Source organism: Salvia splendens, chromosome 6, assembly GCF_004379255.2.
Source record: "Salvia splendens isolate huo1 chromosome 6, SspV2, whole genome shotgun sequence".
In the NCBI taxonomy this organism is placed as follows: domain Eukaryota; kingdom Viridiplantae; phylum Streptophyta; class Magnoliopsida; order Lamiales; family Lamiaceae; genus Salvia; species Salvia splendens.
The window spans coordinates 37,928,241-37,946,525 of record NC_056037.1 but is presented as its reverse complement, the minus strand read 5'-3'; the positions used below and the strand labels follow the sequence as shown (position 1 = coordinate 37,946,525).

At 42.0% G+C, this 18,285-nt stretch overlaps 2 protein-coding genes across 2 annotated transcripts; both read right to left on the bottom strand.

Annotated features, from left to right (window-relative positions):
• Positions 1-1,007: 1,007 nt before the first annotated feature.
• On the bottom strand, positions 1,008-3,203 carry LOC121808548 (beta-carotene hydroxylase 2, chloroplastic-like). The gene is made up of 7 exons (XM_042209101.1): positions 2,667-3,203; positions 2,524-2,583; positions 2,338-2,409; positions 2,122-2,256; positions 1,806-1,931; positions 1,666-1,722; positions 1,008-1,489 (listed from the first exon to the last, which is right to left on the bottom strand). The coding sequence occupies exons 1-7, from the start codon at positions 3,045-3,047 to the stop codon at positions 1,406-1,408; spliced, it is 915 nt and encodes a 304-aa protein (XP_042065035.1). The 5' UTR covers positions 3,048-3,203; the 3' UTR covers positions 1,008-1,405.
• A 4,161-nt stretch (positions 3,204-7,364) lies between these two features.
• Positions 7,365-9,451, bottom strand: LOC121809927 (40S ribosomal protein S10-1-like). Its single transcript, XM_042210774.1, has 5 exons — positions 9,346-9,451; positions 9,223-9,271; positions 8,607-8,886; positions 8,076-8,211; positions 7,365-7,579 (listed from the first exon to the last, which is right to left on the bottom strand). Exons 1-5 carry the CDS (start codon positions 9,346-9,348, stop codon positions 7,508-7,510), a joined length of 540 nt encoding a protein of 179 aa, XP_042066708.1. The 5' UTR covers positions 9,349-9,451; the 3' UTR covers positions 7,365-7,507.
• Between the last annotated feature and the right edge of the window lie 8,834 nt (positions 9,452-18,285).

The window sequence follows — 18,285 nt, the reverse complement described above, 5'->3', positions numbered from 1 at the left end:
TTATCCTATCAGCCTGTATCATCTTGATTTGATTACAATATAGGATGTGTTAGATTGAGAATTCAATTTGATCAATGAAGATCTTAGAAACCTAAACTTGGCTATATACTCATCCAAGAACTTTGGTCGTGTTTTTGAAATTTAATAAAACACTTTTTGAGATCTGGTGGCAGTCAAACATATGAGGCTTCTTGGTTGATTATAAGCAATGTGACGATATTTCTATACTCTTGGGGTGATCAAACTGAATTATCTATCTAAGCCGACGGATGTCTAACTCGTGGAATTCTTGAATCATTATATTCAGGTTCTTTATCCTATCAGCATGTATCATCTTGATTACCATATATGATGTGTTCCATGATCTTCATTACACATACGAACTTGTATGCTAATATTGAATAGCTATCATCCAAATAAGTTAAAGTCTCTACCTAATTTATAACTTCTCTAATTGTGTAAAAAGTAAAAATTGGAGAATTAGAAAATTTCTTGCATTGTATCTAACACCATTGGCGCATTCTTTCGCAGGTGGTAGTTATTTTTTTTCCTCATACCATTGGAGTTGATTCGTCAGTTTAGGGCCCAATTTTTGTTTCGTGTAGTATTTGCGTCGTGAATAAATATAGAATCATATTTTAAGATGAATGAAAAAATAGTACATTCATATTTTGAAAATAAATCTGAACGGAAGATATTGACACTTATGTCATCAAATGCTTATTTATTTTCGTGAATATAAAAATGCAAATGTACTTATATTATTCAAAAAAGACGCGCGTATTATAGCCTTGATAAGTTGATAATATAAGAGAAATGCCATCAAATCTCATTATAATATAAGAGAAATGCCATCAAATCTCATTGTTTTATGCTCTTTATGAGTTTAGCATGAACTTTAAATTCAATTATTCAAGGCATATCATATCATGGAGAACCACTAAAAGGAATTGGGTTTGAACACCTAAGTAATAAATAAAAAAAAAGGGAACAAAAATAAAAGGTTCTTTTCGAAAACAAAAAAGGACATGGGATGAGTTAATGAAGTTCACAAGAAAATAAAAATAAAAAATCAAATGGCAAATGCTGACAATCCAATATCAAATTTTTGGAGCAATTGTCAGAAAACACAAGGCCAAAAATGCCAGCCAACATAAGTCTCTAGAAACAACTAGATTTTCCTCCAAAATTTGTAAAGATATCAATTAAATTTCGCCCTCATAGTTTTGTTTGCTAACCTTTACTACTTGAATTTATTCAGTTTTTATATCACAAGAGATGTTGCGAATTCAAGAAGTGCTATTTTAATGTAAAAAAATATAAACCTCGTCAAGATGATTTTGGTTCCGGTTCAAAATCATTGGATTTGGGTGATTTTCGCTAGTTTTTCTCACATAGGAGGAAATCATCTACATTTCTTGGACAATTTCATTCTTTTATCAATTTCTTCCTCCAACTCAGGTACCCCTCCTCCTACTTCTTCAAGTTCCTACACAAACAACCCACATCTCAATCAGATATACAAAATGAATCAAAATACACACCACTAAAACAGACATTTTCAAAATTAAAAAAAAAAACATCCGCATTTCTACGCTTCTTCTCTTTTCACTTAATACACAAAACTACACTACATACGTAATTAATATGGAGTAGTTGACAAACCTTGGGTCCGAGGAACAGCCCATACGGAACGCCGTCGAACTTGTCTGTGTGATGAATCTGAATTCCAAGACACCAAAATCAATCAAGATCTCAATTTTGAACCTGAATTACAACAGTGATTGGATATGATTAACTCATACCTGGTGAGCCGCTGCCACTCTTCTGAAATAGGGCACCTCTGCGATGGGTCCCACTGGGAATCTCCGGTGCACGAGGCCATCGTGGACGAACATGTAGGCCATGCCGAACACCGTGATTCCTAGGCCCTGACGCATCGATCCACACAGATATTAGTCACAAGATGTGGATTAGGATCGAAACCTTTAATTTTAAATTCACTGCTCACACATAATAATACACACCCTATACACAAAATACACACACCACACATTCATTAGAAGAGACAACTCAAAATAATTCAGATGATAAAAAATCAAGTGAAACAAGGACACTCACAGCGCCGAAGCAGAGGCCGGGAACGAGGCCGGTGTGGAAGAAACCGTAGGAGAGGAGGGCGATGGCCGGAACCGCGTTAATTATCGCAAAAACATCGTTGAGTTCAAAAGGCCCCTCTCTTGGTTTATGATGCGACTGCAATCAAATCAAATCAATTATCATCATACATTTCAATTTTCATTGTTGTTGATTCAATTCAGTTAAAAGCACACGAACCTCGTGCATATGCCACAACGAAGCGTGCCACAGAGCTTTGTGCGCCCATCTAGCCCAGAATTCCATCCCCACCTACCAAATTTCAATTCAATTTCAACTCAATTTCAGTTCAATTCAACAATATCACGAAATTCAACTACAAATCAATGTAGATTAGATTGATTTACAAAGGTAAAAGCAGCTTACCGCAGCGCCAACAGAGAGAGCAAATGTACCAAACATTTCCGTGTACGGTATCTCCCCACCCTGCGCCGTTGATCGAATCCAGAAATTAAACCAACAAATTGAAGAAAAATTGGGGGAAATTGAAGATCTGAAGAGCAAAATACCTCCATGTGCCAAGCGAATCTGTAATAGACAGCCATAACCGCCATGGAAGTGATCCCGAAGCTCGACATTACAGCCGCGACCAGATACGTAAACCGCTCCGATTTCTTCCTGGCCATCTTCTCCGCCACCTTCTCCGCCACGCTCTCAGCCAGCGAAATCGCCCTGCCAACTCCGCCGCTGGCTTCTTCAGCTTCCGGCCCGTTGATTGCCCTCAATTTCTCATCCTCCAGCACGAAACAAACCGTCAGATTCGGCCTCCTCCTCCTCTCTGACCTCGAAATCCAGTGGAGAGAGGCGATAGCCGCGGGCTTCGGGCCGAGAAACGGGGCGTGGCGGAGTGTGGCCCGGGGAGCTGTGGCGAAGGAAATCCGGGCCGCCATTGGAGGTGGTTGAAGGGGGTTTTGCAGAGGCGGTGATTGGGGAGGTTTTAAGAGAGAGAGGGAGAGAGATTGAGTGGGCGGAGGAGAGAGGAAGACCACATCTTAGCTTCCATGGCTGATTCTCTCTTTAAATACACTAACATTTCAGTTCAGTGCTCCAAATTTTCTACTTGCTGCTTTTCTAGTGCTCTTCTCTTCTTACCCAAATTACGAAACTGCCACTCGAATTAATTACTTTATCATACTCTATCTAATTTTGTAATATTGGGAATATTTACCAATTTCTAAAAATAGAAAGTTTTTTTCAGTTTATCCACTTTTTTTTTATCATTTCCTATACTTTACTTCATTTTTCTCTTATTTAGTACTACTTTACGTGCTTTTTCTCCATCTTTATTTTACTTTATCAATTTTCTTATTAAAATTCGTGCAATCAACAAACAAACTGTCATATTGGATGAGTAAAAAATGAAAAATTGGCGTCTAATATCACAAAAATTTTCAAAAAAATATTTTTTCCCACAAACTTTAAAATATTATATCACGAACTTAAATAGTTGAATAATCTTTTCCACTATGAGATATGATTACCGCCGAAAAATAATAGTGACGTAATTACAACTCCCTATAAGTCAGGTATGGTTATCCATCTCATTTTAATATAGTTGAATTTTATTGTCGGTGGAAAAAATTCAACAACTATTTAAGTTCATGATATTATATGTCAAGTTCAAAGTTTTTAGAAATTTTTTTATAGAAATTTCGTAATACTATGTGTCAATAAAAATATAGATAATAGTTGTACCGAGATCTAATTTTTATCGTTTAATTTAGTAAGCGAGTTAGTTTATGAGAGTTGAAGTGCATTGAACATCCCTGCATAAAGAGCACCGGGCCATCACCCGATTTGGTTCGAATCATCTTGTCTGTGTCATTGTTAACACTTTTTTATATGATGATGATAAGATGTAGACAATATTTAGCATGCATATTAAATAAGTGGTATTTATGATGTAATAATCTGCTAACTATATAGTATGATATAATCAATTCATTCTATTAATAGACTACTCCCTCCGTCTGTCATTGGGCCATCCGCAATGCCGTCCCTTATCCGTCCCTTAATTTACTATTCATGGGCCTCACTATACTTTTTTACTCCATCTCTTAACTAAGGGACGAACCTGCAACCCTCCGTCCCTTAACCGTCCCTTAAATTACTATTCATTCAATTTCATTTTTTATTTTCATTTCCAACCAAATTCAATTAAAAAACACACTTCATTAAAAATAAAATAAAATTAAAACATAAAATAAAAATACAACTTAAAATTCAAAAAGATAAAAAAACACATAATTAAAATCCTAAAAAAATAAAAATGACATAATTTAAAATATAATTTTATAGAAAATAAAAAAAACTACTCCACCGGCGACCGACGAACCCTGGGTGCCCGGTGTCGACGATCCGGAACCACCACCTAGGACATTGTACATGCCCCCAGTCGCCGAACGCGTTGATGTCGAACCCGCCGGAGCTCCCACCGCCAGAGTTCCCGTCGCCGGACATTTTATGATGAGAGGTTAGATGAAAATTGAAGAGGAAATGAAGATGATTTGGGAAGAATAGATGTGTAGTTGTGTGTGAAATGATGATGAATTAGGAGTATTTATAGAGTAAAAAAATTTAAAAAAAATAAAAAAGGAAAAAACAGTAATATAACAATAATAATACCGTTTTTCATTTTTAAATTTTTTTTATTATTTAATTCGATTTTTTTTAAAAAATGATTTATTGTGTCAGCTTGACGATGCCCACTCGCGGGCCGGCGAGTGGGCGTCACGCATGGCGCCGGAGCGCGCCACGTCGCCTCGGCGCGTGGCGAGACGTCTCGTCATTCGTCACGGCGGGACGGAACGCGGAACGGGCTCGGGACGAGACGGGGCGTTGCAACGCGTCACGCCGCCGTCCCGTCCCTTAGTGACGGAATACGGGTCACCCACGTGACGCGTTGCAGGTAGCCTTAGGAGTCTCACTCCGTGACGGACTAAAATAGAAAAATGAGACTGCTATTCGCCGACGGATGGAGTGTATGGGAATTTGCTCTAATAAGATAACTTTTTTTTAAAGATTCATTGTTTCTAAATGTTTTATAGGTGGATTTGGCTCTTTCTAATGTATTACTATCACTCGTAGGTTGGTTTCATACGTATGATTTGGTGACCAAGTTTGTATATTTTCAATTTATTTTACGTATAAACAGGGGCGGTGCTTGCGAGAGACGTAATAGGCTTAAACCCCTACCAAACTATATTTGTTTATTAGTATTTATTTTCGTGAAATTGTTGGAGATTTTTTTAAAACTTTTATTAAGATGACACATATGAAATTCATTGTATCCTTTTCAGTTATCTAAGATGAAGTGTGTAACCCTTTTTAATTTATTTACGTGTAAATATGGATGGAGTACTTATTTAAAAGGGTATTTTTGGAAATAAAATGGTAGTCGGTTCTTTTACATGAAGTGAGGTGATAGCATAGGTCATAATATGAACATCAGTACGATGACACGTGTCAGCATGGCAGAGAAGGCACATATGAACTTGAGGTGGAAGTTCAGTCATGGGATTGCGTAGGAAGATGAGGTGATATAGCTCGTGTTTTTCATTTTTTTCGAACTTTATTAAAAAAAAATATGTGAAAAATCAAAATTTGTGTTTATGTTTAGATTGATTATGAGTCATATTAAGCTGGAACAAATTCAATCGAGTCAAGGATGTGTCATTTGCAATCAATCTTGGTACACGTAAATAAGTATAAATTTCCTTTTATCTCAATACTTTATCCTCCTATCTCCCTTAAAATATTCATATTTTCTTTTTAAATAGTAACTCATTTACAAATAGAAAATTACTCTTTTATCCCACATTAAAAGTCATCTACACTCATTTTGTAAAATGATAGAATAATAAATAATTAAAATAGAGAAATAGTAAAATAAGATAGAGAATAATCTTTTCTACACGAAAACCGCATGAACTTTAGGCAAGTTTTGCGCGGAGTTGTTGGGATTGTGAGTGACGAGCTTGGTGCAGATGCAAGGGAGGAGCAGGAGGGCATGAGGAGGAAGGATGAATTGGGGGGTGATTTGGTGGGCGTGACGGAGGAGGGACTGTATGGCGGCCGAGAGCGGCAAGAGGGTGAATTTCAGTTGGTCGATTAGGGATTTATGACTGATCAGGAGGGAATGGAGGGTGGCAGTGAAGATGAAGATGAAGATGAAGACGGGTGGTGCTGCGATGGTGGTGGCTGGGTGGGTTCACTTTATCTAGGTTCATTGGAGAAGAGCGCAAGTATAAATTTAGTGCATGCAGGGGTCAAAATTGTCATCATATAAAAGCGACAAGGGTAAAATCGCCAACTCAAGTTAGTAGTATTTTGTTTCCTACAAACCAAACGTAATAAACACATAACCAAGAAATGCTATATGACAAACCAAACAACCGTCCACTTTATTACTCCCCCTCAAACTAAGTTGAGTCGTATTCCTTTTTCAGATATCCAAATTAAGTTAGTTCATTTTCTTTTTTGACTAAAAACAAAACATACAATCACTCTTATTTTTTTCCATCACATATTTTACTCTCTCTATAATCTATATCTTTGTTACTTTATTCATATCTTCATCTTTTCAACACAGTTTCTTAATTTTTGTGCCCAAAAGTTTTATATCAACTTAGTTGAGACGGAAGGAGTACCAACTAAAGAAAAGATGACCCAAATCGGACTCAAAACACATTCTAATGTTATAGTTACTAACAAATCAAATATTTTCTTAGTTTATCGTACTAAAAATGTCTACTTTTTATAGTTAGTTCTCTTTCTTTCCTCTTTTTTATTGGTACATCCCAATAAAAACGACATTTTCTGAAAAATATATATCTATCTCTACTTTTTATTTCTCCTGCTTATTTTTTTTAATCATAACACAACTATACATAAAATGTAATCCCAGACAATAATTATTTGTGTACAAAAGAATACACAATCTGGATATAGATCACATACATCTAATATTATTATTACAATTGAGAATGCCCAATTGTCAGATTATCGTAATGAATTTGGATAGCTTGTCACTTGGGCCTTACAGAATATATTGAACAAATCATTACAGTAAAAATAAGGGGCTAACTTGGCAAATGGTATATTTAGTTAACTGAATTTAGATTTTCCATAAGACTAACCAATTATATTTATTTGAAATAAGAAAAAGTGATAAATACGAATAAATGAGACGAAGAAACAAATCAAAATTATAAAAACCAACATTAATGATATCCGAAAAGAGAGAAACATTGGATATATTCTCATGCAAAATAGAAGTGATCCTTAGACATAATTCCAGCTCACAAAATACTCTATTAAAAACTATGAATTAAAGAACAGACAAAGGAGTTTAGCTTGAAGGTGCTCCACCAAAGCCACCAGCACCACGGCCGAAACCCGGACGCCCGCCACCATTCCCACCCTGCGTAGCAGCATATACCATATGAAAATCAAAATTATGGAACAATTTCAAAACAACCACCAAAGCACACCTCAAATTCATTTGGCCTAAATTCCTAATATCCAAAAACCAAATGCTTTTAGTTTTATCTAAACATATCAACATAATAAGGAAAATGAACATAAAAACTGAAAGATAGCGGAAAACAGAGGCAGAGATATGAGGACAGAGAAAGATTGATCATCAAGGATAAAGAATACTACATAGAATATAAAATACATCTTTTCAATTGTATTTTTTCGATGAATCATAACTACTAGTAACATTAGCAAGAAATGGCAGCAAACACTAGACATGACCTAGTAGAAGGCGCACACCTTAAATAATAGTACTAGGATTAAAACTACACTCCAGTTAATAGACTGATTTGCTGTAAGCTAACCAAGTTACTTAAAATTGTCCATGTACTAAATTAAGGCGCATAATTTAGCAAAATACCTATACTTACAAAACTTACCCTGAATGAAGGTTGGAAGTCAGCAGGAGCTCCACCTTTCTCCCCACCGAATTCTCCAGCTGGGCCTCTTGGTCCACCACGGTATCCATCACGGTCACCAAAACGAGGCCTGTCGCCCTCAAATCTTGGTGGTCCACTATATCATTAGATCACAAATATGTTATTAACAATACAAGATCACATTTTGAGAATCATATGAAACACAAAGCACACTCATGTAAAAAAGCAACTTAATTGACTACAAATCCTTCACTTTCCTAACACAAAGACATATTGTACTAGTTTTTATCTCTCAAACTTAATATTGCAGTGAATAAATTTCAAACCATGAGAAGGCGACATGACCAGTAATTACATTGAACAAAAGGCTCACTATATGGCAATTAAAGCATCTCCCAGACAAAAGGCATGTGGAAACAAAAACCAACTACGAAAACACAAAAAAAAATATTAATTGTCAAGCACATAAACCAACAAGCCAAATAGATTTGACAGAAGTCCTTATGCCATGTGAGAGCCAGTGGTTATTACCGAGGGCGATCACCAGGGGGGCCACCCATGGGCCTGCCGAGGGGCTTGGCAGACTTCTTGAGTGTGGCGGGGACAATTTCCGATGGAAGGTTGAGGTATGTGCGGAGGAATTCAATTCCATCATTGGTCAGATACCAATAGTAGTGCATCCAGGCAAAGGTCTCACGCACGTACTCCTTCGACTTAAAGCTCTGCATAAGCTTAATCACCTGCAGATTCGGGACATCGATATCAGGGTGCTTCGCTAGGTTGTAGTCCTTCTTCGCATAGCACACACCCTCTATTAAACATAATACATTCAGTTAACTCATTGCAGCTTAACAGAAATAACTTAAAAACAACGTTCCTTTAAACATTAGATATTCAGTTAATTCATAGATTAACAAAAAATAACTTATAAACTAAGTTATTTAAACATAATAGATTAAGGAAAATCATAGCTGACTATCCCTGAACCGCGCTTAACAAAAAAATAACTTAACAACAAAATTCGCTAAACATAATAGATTAATGAAATTCATAGCTAATTATCTATTTACCGCGCTTAACAAATAATAAAACAAGTAAAAACAAAGCTCATAAAATGCTGAATCGATTTGAATAAACTAAAACGAACCTTGGAAGAGGTATTTGGAGATCTCTCTCCTGTTCTTCTCCGATATGATCTGCAGCAATTAATTCATTGATTAGCAAACAATGAACAGCAAACACTAAATTAAGCACGGAAACGAGAGATTACCATGGCTGCTTTGCGGAGTGGAAGATGGATAGAGCGATGAAGGCAGCAGCTGAAGGTTCTAAACCCTAGATTTGAGGTCAGGGTTTTATATGTGTTGTTTGTGGAGTTGGGCTAAATATAGGCCCGTTAAATATTTGCTTTTGATATACTGAGAAGCCCAAATATATTTTAACTTCTCTATGGATAACAATTCTTGTAGTATTTCCTTTTACTAAACTGATAAAGATTAAGAACTATAGTTAACTCGTTATATTAAAATTATTCTAATTATTTGAGTAAATTGATCCAGAACCTTCTTGATGGATCCGCGAATTTCTGATGTTAGTAAATGCTGGTAGAGAATGAAGACTACGACACAAAGAATTTACGTGGTTCGATTTACTGAAGTAAATCTACGTCCACGGGAAGAAGGGAGGGCAAGATTGTATTGCTTGATCTGGGATTACAGCTTACAACACAGACTTGCTATATGATATTTTATCTCTAGAGAGCTTAACCTTTTTCTATCTGATCTAAGTTCTATTTATACATTGAACTAAGATCGTGGCTTGCATCACCACTAATGATGGTTGTGGATGTCGTGGAGGTCATGGCCTAAGATCGTGGATGTAGCGTAGGTCATGGCCTACGATCGTGGCCTGAGTTGACACCACGTGGTAGTGGGTGTGTTGGAAGTTGTGGAAATCCTGTATGGGTCCACTAACTCCTTGTTCGGTCGAATACTGAGACCGAACTGCTTTGGTTGCCGATCTGAGAGTAGAGCTTGATGCCGACCTGAGAGCAGAGCTTGATTGGTTGGCTTTTACCGAGCTGTAGGCTGAGGCCGAACTCTTTGTTCGGTCGAATACTGAGACCGAACTGCTTTGGTTGCCGATCTGAGAGTAGAACTTGATGCCGACCTGAGAGCAGAGCTTGATTGGTTGGCTTTTACCGAGCTGTAGGCTGAGGCCGAACTCTTTGGTAATGCCGAACTCATACTCTTCCTTGGGCTTTGGGCTAATGGGCCGTCATTGCTGTTGGGCTTGTTTAGTACGCACCCCATCACTACCCCCCCCGAAGGGCGAAGTGAATCACTTCGGCGAAGTGAGTCACTTCGGCATTCTGGATAAAGGCAAGGGGGAGGCTGATGTCAGGGGACGTGCCTTGCATTAAATGCGACAGTAAAATCCGGCCGTTGAATCCTGAAAAGGTGGGATTCGAAACGGTGCGACGATTTTGAAATCTTCGCCGAATCTGATAAATACCTCCTTTCTTCATCATTGAAGCACTTTTGCGACTGCTTCTTCTGCACTCTCTCTTTTTTGCGAAAATTCTCTCTCCACTTTCAAGAATTTCTTCAGACTTTCTTCACCTTCAAAAAGTAAGAAAAATGTCTTCTTCTTCTTCTTCGGAGTCGGGTAGCGGTAGGAGAGGCGGTAAGGGGTCTTCTGGCCAGAAAGAGTCCGGGGAGAAGACCGTAGAGTATTTCCATAGTATTTTGAGTAAGGATACTGTGATATCCCTACCCGAAAAATACTTTTTTCCTGGGGGGAAGGCGGTGGTACCTGACGGTGATCATAGGGCTGACTCCCCGCCGGAGGGTTACGCCACCGTGTACGAGGCCTGCTTAGAATGCGGGCTTCGTTTCCCCCTCCCTTCTGCCTTTATAGATTTACTAGATTTTTTTCAGCTTCCTTTAGGCCAGGTGACTCCGAACTCTTGGAGGCACTTGTCGGCCTTCGCTGCTGAACTCCGTAAGTTAGGAAGGGATTTGTCTTTGAAGGCGATCCTTAAATTCTTTCAATTTAAGAGGAAGGGGTCTTGGTTTTACTTGATCCCTGTACAGCCCTTTAGGGCCCTTTGTAAAACGAAGTGGCCGAAGTGGCAAAACCGCTTCTTCTACTATGATAGGACCGCGGCTCCTAGTTTTCCCTGGAGAGGGCCGAAGTCCGTTATCCGTCATCCTCGGCCTGAACCGTTGGACGAGCTCGATGGCGAGCTCAACAAGATTCCCATAGTTAGGAAACAATACACGGAGTCTGAGCTCGTCAAGGGCGACGTCGTGTTCGACATCTCGTCTTCGGACGAAGAGGCCGAGGGTGAGGATTTCTCTTTATCTTTATGCTCTACTGCTTTAACGAAGAAAACTAACCTGGCTTTCTTGCTTTTTGGCAGTGTACATGTTGAATAAGGCTATCCGAAAGTCCTCCGAGCTTGTGGAGCCGGAGAGGCAGAGAGCCCCTCGCTCGGCGTCTGAAGCCGAGAAGAATCCGAAGAGGCAAAAAACCTCTTCTTCGGATCCGAAAGAGCCGGAGCCGTGTTCGGCTAAAGGGAAGGGGAAATTTCATGAGTCCCCAAGAGTGCCGGGGAAAGACCTGGTCATCTCCGAGGTGGTTGCAGACATCCCGGAACACGTCCCTGAGCCTTTTCAATGGCCGACGAATTTTGTGGAGGTAAGCTTTCTGACTTGGCTTCTTTTCCACATTTTTTGATGGCCATTCTGTTGAGTTTTTTTCCTTGTTCATCTTCAGAGAGCCAAGCTCGTCTCCGTGGAGCTCTCCAAAGCATCCCACGACTACGAGGAGATGCAGAAGAAGTTGCATCTTGCTCGTAGTCTGGCCGAACAGGCTGAGGCCAAATTTGAGAGGGCCCGAGCTGCTAGGATCTCGGCTCAGGATGAAGCCCGGTCAGCCAAAAACCAGCTCATCATCCTGCAAGAGCAGACGAAGCACCGGGAGGCTCAGAAGGAGGCTGCCGCCGTGGCTGCCCAGGGGGAGGCTCTCCGTGTTTACACGGAGAAACTCTTTTTGAGCAGCCAGTTCTCGGCCTTTGTCGGTAGTCTGGTAAGGCTAATTACCGATAAGGGCGAGCAGGGGGCCGACGTCGTGCTGCCTCTGTACAGCCGAGAGATAGCAGCTCGGCTTCAGAATCTGCCGCTCCTTGAGGAGCTCGCTTCATCCTCGGTCCTGCTTTCTGCAGACCGAGTCCGGAGTTGTCGAGCTGATCGGGACGAGAACCTGGAGGCTATCTTTGCCTCCGTGGGACCCGTTTCACCCGCTTCGACTTACAACGGAGAGGGTGAGGCCGAGCCGCTGGAGCGGGAGGCCGAAGTCGAGCGGGCCGGGCATCCGGAGAAGGAAGCCGATCAGGAGGCGGAGGCGAGGCCGGCAGGATGCGAGGCCGAGGCTGAGGTAGCTCAGGAGAAAGAAGCTGAACCAGGCCGAGGAGCCGGAGACGAAGCTGGCGGTGTATGATTTCGTCTCCCTTCTCTTAGTCTAGTTTCTTCCTTGTAAAATGGCCTTGAAGCCCTCCTAGTGTAAAAAATTTTCCTTGTGAACGAAAAATTCTCTACACTTGTCTTCGTATAGCTTTTCGTACTCGCCTTTATTCCTGTTGTATTTTACTATCTGCTCGGTACAGCTGCCGAACTAATATAGCTGCTTTGTACTCAAGGAGATGGAGATACTTCACTGGAAACGGCTGTACTCTTCGGCTTTAGACGAAGCTGAGAAAAGAGCTATAGCCGATCAGACGAAGAATGACGAGCTTCTGGCTCGTTTAGTGAAGCTGGAGGCCGATAATAAGGACTTAGAGTCCGATAAGAAGGATCTGGAGGCCGAGCTGAATACGACCATTGCTGAGAGGACTGCGTACGAGGATTACATCCGTGTGCGCGGGGGAGTGACCATATCAGATGTTCAGAGTCGAGTTGACGAACTGTGGGAGGAATATCATGTACTCCGGAGGAACAATGCGCTGGAGAGCTCGGCTTGCCAACAAGTTGTGAAATCATTACGGCGCTGGGCTTCTCGGTACGACATCATTCTTTCCCGGCGTCCCTCAATCGAGAGATTCCTTAGGCATTTCCCGCCAACAGATGCTCGCACTCCAGATCAAGCCTCTGGTTCCCTTGTTCAAAATCCTACTCCAAGTCAACAACGAACTCCGGAACAGCCGGAAACGTCAAGACGAGAACGGGCTCAGGAGCAACCGGAATCGTCAAGACAGGGACGGACTGAAATTCGCCGAGGAGTTGTGACTATGAGCGAGCAAGATCAGCAGATGCTTATTGCAGAGACTCTTCATCGCCGAGGGGTTAGAGCTTCTGGGGCTCGCGGAAGAGGTGTTGGGTCGAGGATAGCATCTCGTCGACCTGCTTATTCTTCATCTGCTCGGAACAACCGAACTCGGCTTCCAGAGGATTTTGCAGATAGGTGGCTTAACTTTAGCAACCGAGGACAGTAGAATAGTCCTTTGTAATGGCGTAATGCCTTCTCGTAGGGGAGCTGAATTGTCTGCCGAACGAGATTTAATAAATGAAATTTTTTCCTTTCGCTTTTATCACTGCTTACTTACAGTTCAGCGAAACAATTTCATCGTGCTCGTCATCGGTCTTATGAAGTGAGCTTCTTTGATCGGACTCGTATTTGGACTTTGAAGTAAGCTTCTTTGACCGGACTCGTCTTTGATCTTATGAAGGAAACTTCTTTGACCGGACTTGGTTTGTGTTCTAATTTGGCGATTTTTGTCGCCGGGATCGAACTTTCCCTTGTCCTAATTCGGCGAGTTTTATCGCGTGGATCGGACTTTCCCAGTTAACCGAAGTGGTCTTATGCAGTAAACCTCTTTGACTAGACATGGTCGTCCTCGGTCTTATGAGGTAAACTTCTTTGACCGAACTTGGTCGTCCTAATTCGGCGAGGTTTATCGCGTGGATCGGACTTTCCCTTATTGCAGTTCGTTTCAGACGAAGTGCTTATTTCTTAAGCCGAATTGTGGTCTTGTATCTTCCTGAGAAGCTTGGACTCACAATCGTTGGCTTAATGCAGTTCGTTTCAGACGAAGTGCTTGTTAAGCTGAATTGTGGTCTTGTATCCTCCTTGGAAGCTTGGACTCACAATCGTTGGCTTATTGCAGTTCGTTTCAGACGGACTGCTTGTTAAGCTGAATTGTGGTCTTATATCCTCCTTAGAAGCTTGGACTCACAATAGTCTTTAATAATCGATCTAAAAAGGGGATCAGTCTTTGAAGAACGATATACCTTGGTACCATTTGTAAGAGACGACAAGCACATAGAGACAAAACACATAGAGAAAAAATGAAAAAGACGAAAGAAAAAAAACTTTAAACTTTTTTTTTTTTTTAAAAAAAGACAAGTAAAAGGTACAAGTAAGAAACAAACAAATAAAAACATATACCCCTATGACCGAACTAGACACGAGACGGACTGACCGGACTTTTGTCTCTTACAAGTGGAACTTCTTGAGGTTGGAGACGTGCCATGTTCGGGGTACTTGTTCTCCTGACATGTGAGTCAATTTATAAGACCCTTTGCCGAGGACTTCTGACACCCGATATGGACCCTCCCATGTGGGTTCGAGTTTGCCCAGCTTTTCTGCTCGGCTTACTTCGTTGTTTCTCAAGACGAGATCTCCCACTTGAAATTGAAGCTTTTTCACCCTTTGGTTATAATACCGGGCTACTTGCTCCTTATACTTGGCTGCTTTTATGCACGCCAATTCTCTTCTTTCTTCGGCGAGATCTAGTTCTGCTCTCAGTCCGTCGTCATTCATTTCTGAGGAGAAATTTAGAGTTCGGGGACTGGGTACGCCGATCTCCACCGGAATTACGGCTTCAGTGCCGTACACCAGACTATACGGAGTTTCACCGTTGGAGGTTTTGGGTGTAGTTCGGTAGGACCATAGGACTTGAGGGAGATTTTCTACCCATTGTCCTTTGGCTTGTTCTAACCGAGCTTTTAACCCTTTCACCAGAATCCGGTTCGTTACTTCCGTTTGTCCGTTTGCTTGGGGATGGGAGACCGAAGTGAACCGCTGTTGAATGTTCAGCTCTTGGCACCAATTCTTGAACGTCTTGTCGGTGAACTGAGTCCCATTATCCGAGATGAGGATGTGGGGTATGCCAAATCGGCATACTATGTTCTTCCAGACGAAGTCCAATGCCTTTGAGCTCGTTATCGTAGCTAATGGTTCAGCCTCCACCCACTTCGTGAAGTAGTCCACGGCGACGATAAGGAATTTCATTTGCCGAGGAGCTTGAGGAAGTGGTCCCACTATGTCTATGCCCCATTGCATGAAAGGCCAAGGGCTTTGCATAGTGTATAGATCGGTCTGCGGCATCCTTGGGACATTTGCATGAATTTGGCACTTCGTACACTTCTTGACGAGCTGCACTGCCTCTTGTACCATGGTTGGCCAATAATATCCCCATCTCAGAACTTTTTTAGCTAAAGCTCTGGCTCCGATGTGGCTACCGCACGATCCTTCATGAACTTCTCTGAGGATGTAGTCCGTCTCTTCTGGTCCTACGCACCGCAATAACGGCTGGAGGTAAGACTTTCTAAAGAGGACTCCTTCATGAAGTTCGTACCGAAGTGCTCGGCACGTGATCTTCCGAGCTTCTCTCTTATCCTCGGGCAATTGTCCTTGATCCAGATACTGCAAGATCGGCGTCATCCAGTTCGGCGAGCTGGATACTGAATGTACCTCGGCTTCATCAATGCTTCGATGCATTAATTCTTCCGCCTTTGAGCTCGGATCTGAGGCCAACTTACTTAAGGTATCTGCTCGGCTATTTTCCGCTCTGGGAATGCGGATTATCCGAAAATAGGAGAAACTTCGGCTGATGCTTTGCGCTTTGTCCAAATACTTCTTCATTCTCTCGTCACGAGCTTCACTTGTACCCAACATGTGATTTACTATGACTTGTGAATCACAATGGACTTTGAGAGATTTGACGAGCAGACTTTGCGCTAACTGGAGTCCGGCCAGGAGGGCTTCGTACTCGGCTTCATTATTAGTAGTGGGGAATAGGAACCGAAGTGAGTAGGTTACCTCGTGTCCGTCGGGAGCGACAAGTAGAATACCAGCTCCACTTCCCATCTTGTTTGAAGCTCCATCTACGAATCCGCTCCAGCAGTCCGGCGGCTCTACTTCGGATTCCAAGGGCTGTGCTAGTTCGGCATTGGCAGAATTCTTATGTTCGGCAATAACAGGAATTGCTTGATCGAACTTTGCTTCTGCAAGAAAATCTGCCAAGGCTTGTCCCTTGATGGCTTTCCGAGGTAGATATTCAATTGTGTGCTCTCCCAACTCTATAGCCCACTTGGCGATTCTGCCTGATGCTTCTGGTTTGGTCAACACTTGCCGAAGTGGCAGATCAGTTAAGACGCATACCTTGTGAGCATAGAAGTATGGCCGCAGTCTCCTTGCTGCATTTACTAATGCTAGAGCAATCTTTTCCAGAGGTTGATACCTGGTTTCTGGACCTCTTAATGCTCGGCTTGTAAAATAGATGGGAAGCTGCTTTAGGCCTTCTTCTCGTACAAGCACCGCGCTGATGGTTTGATCCGATGCCGCTAAGTATAAGAATATTACTTCGGCTTCGGTTGGAGCAGAGAGAATAGGAAGCTCGGCTAGATAACTTTTGAGCTCGTCAAAGGCTTTTTTCTGCTCGGCTCCCCACTCGAACTTTGGTGCCTTTTTCAACACCTTGAAGAACGGCAGTTGCTTTTCGGCTGCTTGGGAAAGGAATCGATTCAGTGCGGCTAGACATCCGGTTAGCCTTTGCACGTCATGTATGGACTTCGGCATTGCCATGTTCTGAACGACTTGAACTTTTGAGGGGTTTGCCTTGAGTCCTTCCTTTGAAACCCAACAACCCAGAAACTTTCCCGAATCTACCAAAAAGGTACACTTTTGGGGATTAAGTTTGAGGTTGGCTTTCTTGAGCACGTTGAGAGTGGACTTGAGGTTGTGCTCGTACTCCGAAGTGCTTTTGCTTTTGACGACTATATCGTCAACATACACTTCGACCTCCTTTCCAATCAGGTGCCGAAAAAGCTTGTCTACCATCCTTTGATAAGTGGCTCCGGCATTCTTTAAACCGAATGGCATCTTTTTATAAGCGAAAATGCCGAAATCAGTAATGAAGGCCGTTTTTGAAGCGTCAATCTCATCCATTAAAACTTGATGGTATCCTTTGTATAGATCAAGAAAACAAAAAATTTCAAAGCCTATCAAAGCTTCTACTTTTTTATCTATGTTCGGAAGGGGATAGCAATCTTTGGGACAGTGCTTATTTAGATCGGTGAAATCTATGCACATCCGCCATCCTCCTTCCTTTTTCTTGATCATGACAGGATTGGCCACCCACGAAGGATACTTCACTTCGAATAACACATCCGCCTTCAATAATTGACGGACTTCGTCATGGATGACTTGACTTCGTTCTGCCGCAAAGAGTCTTTGCTTCTGTTTTATCGGCCGGACCGAAGGATCAATATTTAACCGATGAGTGATTACCTCGGGGGGCACTCCGGTCATGTCCAACGGAGACCATGCAAAGGCGTCTTTATACTCCTTGAGGAGCTGGATGGTTTTTTCCCGAAGTAGAGGCGTTCCCGCGAAGCCGATCTTAACCGTTCTGGATGGATCGTCTTCGTACAGCTGAACTGTCATCGAATTCGGCTCCGGTATGACTTCGGTCATTGCCTCTGACTCCGGCTGCTGTGATTGCTATGCTTGGTGGTGCCGATCTGACTGCTCGGCACTTCTAAGCGCAATTTGCAGACATTCCTTTGCTCTCTTTTGGTCACCTCGGATGACCGCTATCCCTCCTTTAGTAGGGATCTTGATGGTGAGGTGATAAGTGGAGCAAATGGCCCGAACTGTGTTGAGCCAGTCTCTTCCCAGGATGACATTGTACGGGGACCGAGCTTTCACCACGAAAAACTCAATCATCGTACTGGAGCTAGTAGGCGCTTTCCCCACCGTGATCGGAAGGCTGATAATACCTTCAGGGCGGGTGTCCTCCTGGGCGAAGCTCTTCAGGGGAAGCGGAGCCGGACTGAGCCGAGCTGGGTCCACTTCTAGTTTGTCGAAGCACTCTTTAAAAAGAATGCTGACTGACGCTCCTGTATCCACAAACACCCTGTGGATC